Source organism: Cervus canadensis, chromosome 2 (assembly GCF_019320065.1).
Source record: "Cervus canadensis isolate Bull #8, Minnesota chromosome 2, ASM1932006v1, whole genome shotgun sequence".
Taxonomy (NCBI): domain Eukaryota; kingdom Metazoa; phylum Chordata; class Mammalia; order Artiodactyla; family Cervidae; genus Cervus; species Cervus canadensis.
The window spans coordinates 1-12,887 of NC_057387.1; the positions used below are offsets into that span (position 1 = coordinate 1).

General features: G+C 36.2%; 1 protein-coding gene across 10 annotated transcripts in view; it reads left to right on the forward strand.

The window, feature by feature from the left end:
- Nucleotides 1–19: 19 nt before the first annotated feature.
- The window catches only part of LOC122429434 (GPI ethanolamine phosphate transferase 1-like), a 28,242-nt gene continuing 15,374 nt past the window's right edge, over nt 20–12,887 (forward strand). For 4 of the 10 annotated variants that reach the window (XM_043449767.1, XM_043449751.1, XM_043449793.1 and 1 more), the window contains exons 1-4: nt 23–225; nt 7,866–7,987; nt 8,467–8,563; nt 10,736–10,842. Coding sequence is in view for 1 of the 10 variants with exons in the window: in XM_043449734.1 (XP_043305669.1) it covers nt 7,876–7,987; nt 10,736–10,842 (219 nt within the window). In the remaining 9 variants the exon portion in view is untranslated. Of the gene's footprint in view, nt 226–7,865; nt 7,988–8,466; nt 8,564–10,735; nt 10,843–12,887 lie in introns of all 10 variants that reach the window. The other 6 variants (XR_006266011.1, XM_043449742.1, XM_043449790.1 and 3 more) reach the window with 3 other exon arrangements.

Below are 12,887 nucleotides of genomic sequence, written 5' to 3' on the forward strand. Positions count from 1 at the left end.
AAAGGGAATATCTTTTAGGGTCTGACTTCTAAAATGAAAATTGAAAATAGATTTAAAATATGTTTCCTCAGAGAGTTGTAAGAAGTTGGATATAGAAGTTTTTCCTTGATCAGCAGCTTCCTATGACACATCTGTAATTCCCTGGTTCTACCTCATATCCTGTAATCATGGACTTGTTAATGTGACCTTCCAAGCCCCTAATAAATCAACTGGCCAGTTGTCTCAGTAAGTACCTTTCTCTTCCACAGTGCATAGAGATTTCCTTATCAACTAAAAATGTTGAAGAAATATTAATAGTGCCTACTAAGATATTATTAACAATTGCTGATTTATATTTAATAATAATTTGCCATTAATATTGTTGAGGAATTTTCCTACTTACCAAATTTTGCATTAATCTAGGTCTTTACAGGCAATGTTTCACTGAATAATCTGGATAGTCATTGATGCTTGTATGTTAGTGATAAAAATATAAAGGATCGCTTTTTTCCAAGCACTTGAATTGTTTTCTTGATTAAAAAATTATTTTTTTGTTTTAGTACTCTTAAAATAACCACAAGTAATATTTTCAGTGCAAGTTTTTCATTGATGTAAAGTTTTATAAATATCTAACTTTTTATACATTTTTACATATTCTAATTTTTGACATTGTTTTTCAGTGTGTGGTAAACATCCCAGAGGTATAAGTTAAATGACTTTTATTGATACATGGTTATGTGTATTTTAAACATTTTAGTAGTTATTCATTTTTTTAGGTGATTTCCAAATGATTCATCCATGAAAAAGTTTTTTATCACTAAATTTGAATAAAAAGTGATTTAAAAAAAAGAGAAATATTAAATGATAATAGTGCTTAATTATATGTGCATAGCTATAATAAAGTAAGTAGCATGTGAAGGATGATATTTTGGAATCACTGAAATTTTATGTATGCTGCTGCTGCTGCTGCTAAGTCACTTCAGTAGTGTCTGGCTCTATGCGACCCCATAGATGGCAGCCCATCAGGCTCCGGCGTCCCTGGGATTCTCCAGGCAAGAACACTGGAGTAAACGACAAATATGAAAGTTACTGTGGTTGTATTTATCTTGAATCTTCACTGCTCTTGTGTCTGTTCTGGGGGAATAAATAGAGAAGCAAGGCAGCCTCTAGTGGCTACAGTGCGTATCACACATACCATTGAAAGGATAATCCTAGGTTATTTAATAGCCCTGACTAAGTGCCCAGGACTGGGCCGAGTACTGGAGAAAGCCTATCTTGCTGTCCTGGAATCAGCATGAAGTTACAGAGGCAGACATTACTACAAATAGTCAGGGTCATAGCTGTGTAGTTATAAACTGAAGTAAAGGTTTGAGCTTCTGATTTGGACTGAGTAGTCCCTGAGGAAGTGATGCTCGAAAGTGCCGGGGAGGGACCGACTAAGATCCCACTGTTACTATGTGAGAGAGCTAGATTTTTGTGTTAGCTATTACAGCTTCAGGGTCAAAGTTCTCAAATGTTTGTTTTACTACTTCAGTAAGCTTTAGGGTAGTGGAAAATTTGTATTATCCTTTAACACACTTTGATACTTTTGACACTTTGATACTTTTTACAGAAAAGTTGTGTAACAACAGTGGGGAAAAGAAAGAACATAAGTCCAGAGAGTTATTTGTAAATGCAAAATAAAGTGAGAAATGATAAAGATATTTCCTTATTAATGAACATGATAAGGAGGGTACTCAGGTTCCCATGGTAGAGAGGAGTATTTAAGTCAATGGGAGCTTCTCTACATCTAGGTAGATACCATATGTACTTTAGTTGTAAATCGAGTTTAAGATCTTACTGAAAGGAATTAAAATGAGTTGAAAAATGAGTTACTTTGCCTAACTAAATATGATACCTGATAGAAGAGTTCTGAGCTAGAGAATAGAAGAAAGAATAAATGAACAGAATATTATGGACAGTTTTGTCATAATAAATTTGACAATTTGGATCAAATGGACAAATGGACAAAAGATACAAGTACCAAAACTTACTCAGCAAGTAGTAAATAATCTTAGTATCTATCTCTCTGGATATGAAGAAATTGAATTTGTAGTTAAAAACCTTCCAACAAAGGAAACTCTGAGCCATTGATATCCTGTTACACAATAAAGGAAGAAATAGTACTAATTCTACACAAACTCCTCCAAAAAATAAAAGGATATAACACTTCCTAATGCATTGTCTGACACCAAAACCAGAGAAAGACATTACAAAAAAAATTATAGTCTAATATCACTAATAAATATTAATTTAAAATGCTAAATATTTTAGCAAATAAAATCCAAGAGTATATAGGAAGGATAATACTTAATGATTAAGTTCAGTTTATTCTGGGAACCCTAGCTTGATTTAACATTTGAAACTCCATCATTGTAGTTCACCACATTAGGAGACACCACATTAGGAGATACCACATTAGGAGACACCACATTAGGAGACCCCACACCAGGAGAGACCCCACACCAGGAGAGGCCCCCACACCAGGAGAGGCCCCACACCAGGAGATCCCACACCAGGAGAGGCCCCACACCAGGAGAGGCTCCACACCAGGAGAGACCAAAAGAGAATAGCCAGATGGCCATGGCCCTCTCACTGGACAGGATCTCACATGATCCACCCCTCTCACTTTTGCTTTTGTCAGAAGCACTTGACAAAATCTGGCATTTTTCATTCACAACTTTAAAACTGCATATTGAGAGTAAAAGAGAACTTCTTTAATGCAACAAAAGGAGTCTATGAAAAAAAAACCTGACAACTTTCAACCTAAGACTAGAAACACTGCAGAATTTCTGTTGTTTCCACACCTACTTGACATTACACTAGAAGTCCTGGCCAGTACAAGCATGAGACATAAATAAAAAGTATATAGATTGATAAGGAAGGAGTCCTTTTATTCACAGGTGACATAATTTTTCTCCTTGGAAAATCAAAAGGCATCTACATAAAAACTACTATAACAGTTTTTCAGTGTTGCAGAATGCAAGGTGAATATATAAAAAATCAGTGGTCATTTAAAAACTAATGAGGGGAAACTGAAATAAATGCCATTTACAATAACATCAAAAAGTGAAATATATAGGGATGAGCCACAGGGGCATGAGGAAACTTTTGAGGGTTATGAGTATGTTCACTCTCCTGTGATTATTATATACTTAAATATGTACACAGCTTATTACAGGCCAGTTTTGCCTTAATAAAGCTATAAAAATGCTGTGAAGAACATTACTGGGACACCTCAAAAAGTCGGAGTATAAATGGTAGAGTAGGTAAAATACTGACGTTGAGTTTATTGAAGTTGGTAACCACCGTAGGTACATAAGGGAGTATCATTATTGTCAGAAAATAAACACTGAAGTATACACCTGCTTTCCTCCGCCCCACACCCACACTCACACCCGAGAGGGGTAAGTTAAAGAGACAAGGCAAAGACCAGAGAAAAATGATAATGTTAGAGATATATGGCTAAGGGGTGTATGTATAATTGTACCATTATTGCAGCTTTTCTCTGAACTTGAAATTGTTTTAACATAAAAATATTAAAAGTCTGTACTAGAGAAAGTGTTGTCATCTACAAAAATTCCCTAGGTGGAACACAAAATACAATTGCCAAAAGAAAAGTTAATTCATTGAACTTTCAGAACTTTTAAGTACTGCTCTTTGAAAAACACGGTTAAAAAAATGAAAAGGGGATAAAAGAGGATTAAAAAATGTCCATTACATTCATGTAAAGTAGCTCAACATTATTGATCACCAGGGAAATGTAAATTAAAACCACAATAAGTTAACAGACTATACAAAATTTAACAGATTACAATACCAAGTTTTGGCCAATGTAATGGTTATGGCATTGAGGATATAATGCTCAGTGAAACAAGTCAGTCACAGGAGGACAAATGTGCACATTTCTCCTTGTCTGAGATAATCCAGAAGAGTCAAACTCATGATGGGTGGGGGTGGGGGGGGTGATGTTCAATGGCTGTAAAATCTCACTTATGCAAAGTGAATAAGTTGTCAAGATCTGATGTATAACAGTGCCTATAGTTTGAAATACTGTATTTTACAGGTAAAAATTTAAGAGGGTAGATTTTATGTTAAGAACTCTCTTCTCTCTTTTTAAGTCGCTCAGTCGTGTCCAACTCTTCATGACCCCATGGACTAGAGCCCACCAGGCTCCTCTGTCCATAGAATTCTCCAGGTCAGAATACTAGAGTGTGTTGCCATTCCACATCTCCAGGGGATCTTCCCAAGCCAGGGACGGAACCCAGGTCTCCCGCTTTGCCAGCATATTCTTTACGGTTTGAGCCACTAGGGAAGCCCTCTTAGCCACAACTTGAAAACAATTACCCATGTAGATAAGGCAAGTAGCCGCAGAACAATGAAGCTTATTGAAAGACGGAAGAAATAAAAAGTGTCCACCAAACTAAGATGTTTTTTGAGACTGAAAAATGAGGCAGGCAGCTCTCGTCATCAAATAAGTTGAAAACATACTTGTTTGCGCTAAGGCTTACCAGATTTAGTTTTGCTCCCTCTTTCCAGCTTCTCTTGGAGATTAGTTCCCCTGAATATGCTGCTGTATGTTACTTTGGGCTTGCCATGCACTTCGTGTTCTTTGCCTCCATCTTCGACATGTATTTTACCTCTCCTTTGGTTCATGGAATGACTCCCCAGTTTACACCCCTGCCTCCCCCAGCAAAACGATTAGTGCTGTTTGTCGCTGATGGCCTGCGAGCAGATAAACTTTATGAATTAAACGAAGATGGAAATTCTAGGGCACCATTTGTTAGTAAGCATGTCAGCTGGTACAAAGACATCTCTGGAAATTGTTACGCTAATAATGTTTATCTCACATTGGGTAGAGAGGTGATGATGAAAAAGAGAGTAGGGCACATATGCCTCTGCCTTTGTCATAGAATTTAGCAAGTGTGTTCCCTTCTACAGTTACTTCTGTTATTGTGGAAGTTGATACCAGGTAGTCGAAATGCATGACCTTAGCTGCTTGGCCTCACTTGTCCTGATTTCTGAATCCTGGCTTACAACTCAGTATATTATCTTCTTTTCTGTTTTGTAAAGTAAGACTGTTCAATTTTAAGTAATGACAAGCATAAATTTGAGTGAATTGCCAATTACAAAGGTATTTAACTAAAAAGTATAAATTTCTATTCAAAATATGTTTTCTATAAAATAAAGCCTTTCAAATTTATATCACTATGTAATATGATAATTTTGGATTCTGTTAAGTGGCTTTGAAAAGAAATATTTAATTTTTTGGAACTGTGGGGTTCTTGCAATCAACTATTGTGTTCTTTGTTTTTTTTTTTTTCATTCATAGCAAGCCCCTCAAAAGCCCTTCCTAATGCTACTGTGGAGAGATTAAAACTCAAATTCAAAGGAAGTTTATCTGAAATTGTCTGTCTTTCCCCTGTCCCTACCTGTCACCATTGCTTCCTATGCCTCTACCCTGTTTTGATTTTCTTTATAGTACTACTTAGCATGTACAACTTCCTCTAAGGCAGGGACTTTGTTTTATACACTACATTATCTCTGGTGCCTAAAACATAGTAGGCAGTTAATCAGTATTTGTTGACTGCTAGAAGAATGAATGAACCTGAATTCTATGTCAGATTTCCAGGAATAAATTTATGGTGCGTCAAAGAAATGCAGAATATATTAAAGGATACAAAGAAACAAGCAACTCAGGGCAACAGGAAAATACGAGTAGGAAAATAAGGTTGTCAGGGTTAGGTTCAGTACACAAAAATATGTAGCATAAATTTCTATGACTAGTTTAAAAATTGGGGTGATATATTTGGTTGCATTTCTTAGTTGTCAGAGAGAGGAGAGAAACGTAGTTCACTGCGAAGTTAATGACATTAAAATATACTGGTTGTTCAGGCAAAGATGAGTATCTCTGACAGCGCCTGTTCTTTGTTTTTTTAAAAATATGATCTGATCAAAATGTTTCTCAAGAGAGGTATCCACATTGCTTTATACCTCCCTGTTTTTGCTTGAGTTCAGTTTCCATTATAGAACTGAAGAAGTTAGAAAATATTTCTCTCTTAACATGTGGTTTAATGGTTTTTCAAGCCTTTTATGTTTTATGTATGTATTTTACCAAAATAAGTCAATTAAAAGTATCTAAATCAGCACTTTTAGGTACTTCTCTCCAGAACATTTTGAGAGTTGAGAGTTCAGCTTGAAAACTGTTACAAATGAATTCATGTTTCATAACTTGTTGCTCTGCTGGCCTTTCACCTGCAATGGCATTACTGTTGCTTTTGCATTTTTCTCCAGATTTTGCAAATCACCCTTAGCTTAAAGAATATGGTGATACATTTTAACAAAACAAACTTTTGACTTGTTTTAATCTCAATAACCTCAGATATGCTGATGACACCACCCTTATGGCAGAAAGTGAAGAGGAACTAAAGAGCCTCATGATGAAAGTGAAAGAGGAGAGTGAAAAAGTTGGCTTAAAGCTCAACATTCAGAAAACTAAGATCATGGCATCTGGTCCCATCACTTCATGGCAAATAGATGGGGAAACAGTGGAAACAGTGTCAGACTATTTTGGGGGGGGCTCCAAAATCACTGCAGATGGTGATTGCAGCCATGAAATTAAAAGATGCTTACTCCTTGGAAGGAAAGTTATGACCAACCTAGACAGCATATTAAAAAGCAGAGACATTACTTTGCCAACAAAGGTCCATCTAGTCAAGGCTATGGTTTTTCCAGTAGTCATGTATGGATGTGAGAGTTGGACTGTGAAGAAAGCTGAGCGCCAAAAAATTGATGCTTTTGAGCTGTGGTGTTGGAGAAGACTCTTGAGAGTCCCTTGGACTGCAAGGAGATCCAACCAGTCCATCCTAAAGGAGATCGGTCCTGGGTGTTCATTGGAAGGACTGATGCTGAAGCTGAAACTCCAAAACTTTGGCCACCTGATGCGAAGAGTTGACTCATTGGAAAAGACCCTGATGCTGGGAGGGATTGGGTGCAGGAGGAGAAGGGGACGACAGAGGATGAGATGGCTGGATGACATCACCGACTCCATGGGCATGAATTTGAGTAAACTTCGTGAACTGGTGATGGACAGGGAGGCCTGGCGTGCTGCGATTCATGGGGTCACAAAGAGTCGGACACGACTGAGTGACTGAACTGAACTGAATCTCAAATTTAGAAAGATAATTTAACTCCTAATTGAGAGTATAGCTGTTTCCTCTCTTAATTTTTTATTTTGAAAAACTTTTAACTACAGAAGTATTGAAAGGATTATACCATGAATATTCATCTGTATATCCTTAATCTAGATACAACCATTTTAAACATTTTTCATATTTGCATTTTCTGTCTCAATACACACACACACATATACACACTTAAACTTTAATTATTTTTTCCTGAAGAATTTGAAAGCAAAGTATTTTAATGCTTTACCCCAAACACTTCAGTGTGTATCTCCTAAGAACCAGGACTTCAACATGATCACAAAACCATCATCACACCTAATGAAATTTAATATTGACAAAGTAATACTTTGTGTATCAGTGATTTCTTATGTAGCACAGCGTACTTTGTGACTTAGAGCTGTAGCCTGTATTTTGTTTTGTGATTCTGTGCAGTGGTTGGGTGGTTCCTTGTCTAAGAAAGTTCCTTGGACTTTCTTATGCCACAGAATCCGTCTGGTGGGAGGAACTGGGCTGAGCCCAGCGGGGATCAGAAATGTTCCTTCTTAAATTTTGACTCCTTCTTTTGATTGGATTTCTTTTGTGGTGATCTTGTTTTTCTAAAGCCTTACCAGAGCATGTGGTCATAGTGTGCGCTAACTCCTCGTCTATGATACCTTTCAGGAATGTCATAATGAATGAAGGCAGCTGGGGCATCTCTCACACGCGTGTGCCGACCAAGTCGCGGCCCGGGCACGTGGCCATCATTGCAGGGTTTTATGAAGATGTCAGCACAGTTGCCAAAGGTAGTGTCTCTTTAGATGATTTTGTCACATGAAGAGATTGATTGTATAAATATTGCTTCTTTAATACTGAATCATGACACAAAGCGAAGTACGTTTTGAGATCCTTTTGACAAGTCATTTAGCTTGCCTAAGTCACTTAAACACTGGGACTGACTCAAGAATAAAACTTTAATCTTGTATCATCGTGTCCTGTTGATAGAATATGATTGGATGGATATCTGGTTTTCCTAGATGTTAACTCTCAAAAGTTCAAAAGTGATTCTGTATTTTAGTAAGAAGTCAATTAACTGTTGTAAGCTTTTAAAAAAAAAATGTGTAGTATAATACAGATAACAAAATCTGTTGCTAGTTTTGCATTTGTTCTGCAGTTAATCCTCTTTGTTGTTATTTGAAAAATACTTCTTCAGGAGCCATACCGATACTTCACCATCTGAATATTACTATTGTCATTGTTTGTTTTTTTTCTCAATTACCTGAAGGATGGAAGGAAAATCCTGTAGAATTTGATTCTCTTCTTAATGAAACCAGGTACACATGGTCCTGGGGAAGCCCAGACATCGTGACTGTTTACCAAAGGTAGGAGTCACTGATTATACTTCCCCAGAGATTAAGTAGGCAATAAATCAGTATGGTAATTTAAAATATATACATTTTACTTATTATGAGAAACATGTTTTGACATATTTAACATCTCTGAAATGAGTGTATATTATAATAGATGTGTGAGTTTGATTTTTTTTTTCATCTTAGTTGTACTTAAAATGTTGAATTATTTAAAGTTTAAATACCTTGGATTCAGTGAAATGGTATATGATTCTAACATCTAACAGCTTTTTAATCTTGGGTAAGTTAGATGACGTCTCTAAATTTCAGTTTTCTTTTTTGTAAAATGTGATGATAATAATTTCTATCTTATAGGTTTGTTTTGGGAGTTAAATAAGTTAATTCATGTGAAATATTGACCAGAACGCTTATTAGAATGCTCTCATTGTGATGATGTTCACTTACTTTGATTATTAAGAAGTTAGTATATAATCACATAAAGATTTAAAAATTTAAAATTTATAACTTCTATTTACATGTATTCAAGATCATGCCATTGTGATTTGTTGTATTTATTGTGTTTCTGTGCATGAATCTGCAAGTATGAGAACATCTCTTGATGAGAAAATGTATTTGCATCGTTTTCTAGAATCAGCTGGATTCCACTTGAATTTTATGTTATTAAATGCTTTTTAGTGGGAGCATTGTAGTCATTTCACCTAATGAAAAGGTTTGAACCTTTAGCCATGGGTATAATTATACTATAAATTATAACAATTGGATCATTAAAGATTATTCTATATCTCAAAAGCAAAACAGATACTCAGAATTTTCTGTATGATAGTCACAGAACATTATCATGTAGAGCAGATCCAAAAACTCATACTGCTTGCCATTTATCTACTCCCTTAGTTCAGTTCAGTCGCTCAGTCGTGTCGGACTCTTTGCGACCCCATGGACTGCAGCATGCCAGGCCTCCCTGTCCATCACCAACTTCCAGAGTTTATGCAAACTCATGTCCATTGAGTCGATGATGCCATCCAACCATGTCATCCTCTGTCATCCCCTCTCCCCGCCTTCAGTCTTTCCCAGCATCAGGGTCTTTTCCATTGAGTCAGTTCTGTGCATCTGGTGACCAAAATATTGATGCTTCAGCTTCAGCATCAGTCCTTCCAATGAATATTCAGAACTGATTTCCTTTAGGATGGACTGGTTGGATCTCCTTGCTGTCCAAGGGACTCTCAAGAATCTTCTCCAACACCACAGTTCAAAAGCATCAGTTCTTCGGTGCTCAGCTTTCTTTATAGTCCAACTCTCACATCCACACATGACTCCTGGAAAAAACATAGCTTTGACTAGATGGACCTTAATTGGCAACATAATGTCTCTGCTTTTTAATATGCTGCCTAGGTTGGGTACAGCTTTTCTTCCAAGCAGCAAGGAGTTAAGCTTTTTTTGGTAGTGGTGAGGATGAAGTTGCTATGGTTTACCAAATTCACCTCCCTACTTCTGACTACAGTTCATAGGACAGGATCAATGCCTTAACTGGAGACAATCCAATAGAAGTGTTCCATTTCTTATAGTAACTTGCCGTCTCACTCAGACCTTTACTTGGGATTTGAGGAGTAGAATGGTTGAGGAGTGGAAACAGTATCATTAGAGCTTAGCTTGTCATTATTATAAGAGATTGTCATTATTTTATCTCTTCCTTATGACCTTTAAGAGGCTATCTAACTCAGAAATTCACTAAGTTGATTAGATCCTTAATAAAATCATACAAGTGTATAAGATTAATACATTTGTTGACACTTTCAAACTGTTTGGCAATTATCAATATTTTTTCTCATATATTGAGAAAAATGCATGTATTTTATGAACAAAAGAATTGAAATATTTGAGTTTTCTTCTTGGTTAGGGAATTTTGTAAAACAGATGATTTAATCTGTTTTAGATTGTACCATCCCTAGATGCCCAAATTCTTTGATTAGTTTCATCCTTACTTGAAGACAAACTCTGTTGTTTACTTTTGTGCTATTGTATACTAACTAGCGTTGTGATTTTTTCTCTTAGCATTTCAATTACAACTCACTTGTATCTGTAAAATTGGAAAATGTTACTGTGAGAACAAAAGCAACAGCATATGTTCAAGCATATACCATGGTCCATAGCATGTCATTAAAATCCTCCCCCCAATTTCCTCTTCAGGTGACCTTGGAAACCATATTTTTGCACACACTTACGATGCTTCCAGTGAGGATTTTGGTGCCCACGATGTAACACAACTGGACACGTGGGTTTTTGATCATGTGAAGGTATGTGCTATTGAGTGGCTAACCTGCAACACACTAGATGTAGGTATTTGTCTAATGTGCACTGGTTGTCTAGTACCTGTACCTAATGTATTAGAAGCTGATTTGTTAATACATGCATCTTAGTTTTTTCTGCTTGGATGAATTTGAAAGTTCCATACTGTAGCATACTATTTTTAAAAGACTAGATTCTAAGAAATTGCACATTCTACAATAACCATACAGGTTTTTAAAAAATAATTTGAAAAAGTAAACCCTTTTCACTTCCACGCTTCTGACAGTGAAGTGAGCCCTGGATGGGATTCAGGAACCCCACATTTCATTCCTCGTTTGCTGAATCACCCCAGAATAACCTTCCTGGTCTTTTGTTGACCACAGAACCAGTCTGTTACAAGCAGTGATGCATGTGAAAGTCTTTTGAATGTTCAAATCTAAGGCATTTATTATAAAATAAGGTAGATAGTTTAAATATTTGTAAAGAAAAATTAGATAAGCAAAAAACAAGTTCATGAGTTAATCGTAATAAAACATTTGAGTCTCTTTAAGAAATAGAGGGGGGTTTTTTGAACCGTTTGTTAGTGACAATCCTCACAGTTTCACCAGGAATCCAGTAGAGTTTATGTTTTCAAAAGTTGCGAGAGAATCTCAGCTCTGGATATTGGCTGACTCCTATCTATCATTCTCTTCTTGCTCATCTCCAAATTAGAACTCATAATTCATCTATTGTAAGAGGCATTCATTGACTGACCTTTAGTGGTTCTTCTGTTTACCAATAGTGTCTCTGGACTGACATTGTGGGCTTCTCCATAACATAGTCATTTTTTATTGTTTGTTTGTAAACAGTCAGTAGGTGTCTACATATTTATCAGGAATTAAGTGCTCAATACGTTCTTTGATAAACCCTATTTCTTTTCTTAGAATTTTTTTCCTTAAGATTATCTTTTCTTACTCAAAATGAAAGTGAAAGTCTTCAAGTTAAATAAAATCTCTTTACAAAAATAGCAAATGATTTTGCTAAGTATCACTTCTTAATATAATCAACTTACGTTAGTGTTTGTTTCAAGGCCCTTGGCTTCTAACTTCATAAATACAGCTAAAAATGTTCAACATCGATGGATTTGATTCATTGTGGATAGGCAGATATAGTTAGTGGCTGGCTTGATTCTATGCCTTTTTTACCTTATTTCAGCACTGCTATTAATCAGAAAAAAAAAATCCCCTATAATTTCATAAGATATGATAGAGTATGTACATTAATCAGGTAACAACGAAAATATGAAATCATCTACAATAAAGAGTGGTGTGAAGGAAAAATATAGGGACTACAAATATATCTTTAGAAAAGTTCAATCTAAGCTGAACAATTAGAGGAAGTCTTTCCTCTGAGTTTTGAGGTAATCTCTGGCGAAGCCTAGGAAACAAAGAAATGGTTGGACCTGGATTGCATATAGAGAAGAGTATCTCAGGCCAACAGCATAATGATAACTTGGGCTCCAAGGAAATTCTGTAATAGAGTAGAAATATTGCTTTAAAGTTTGTCTCTCAATGAACGCTAATGCCAGAAGTAGGCAGCCGAGGACTGATGTAGTCCAAGATTGCCATGGTGGTTCCCCAGTGTCATTAAGACCTGGTCTCTTAAGTGTCTCTTCTGTCCTCAGAGCGTGGCCTTAGCTTCTGAGTTGTCTTACGACAGGAGGTGCTGGCGTTCCAGCCATTATTTCAGTGTTTTAGGTCAACCATACAAGGAATTGAAAAGGACCTTCTCTTCTACTAAATTAAATTTATTTCAAAAAAGGTTTTAACAAATAGTTAAATTTATTTCAGAAGGCACATCATCTTTTGACTGAAGTGTTTGATTTCTGTCTCCTTGGCCATAACCAAAAAAGCACAGACAGGTAGCTGTGGGAGACAATAAGAAATATGTAGGTTTTAAGTTTGAAGCACTGACATGTTCCCATAATGAGAAGTTTTACTTAGAGAAAAAGGGAGAATGCATGCACTCTCCCACAATGCATAGTAAATATTTAAGTACAAAAAGGAACAAGTGC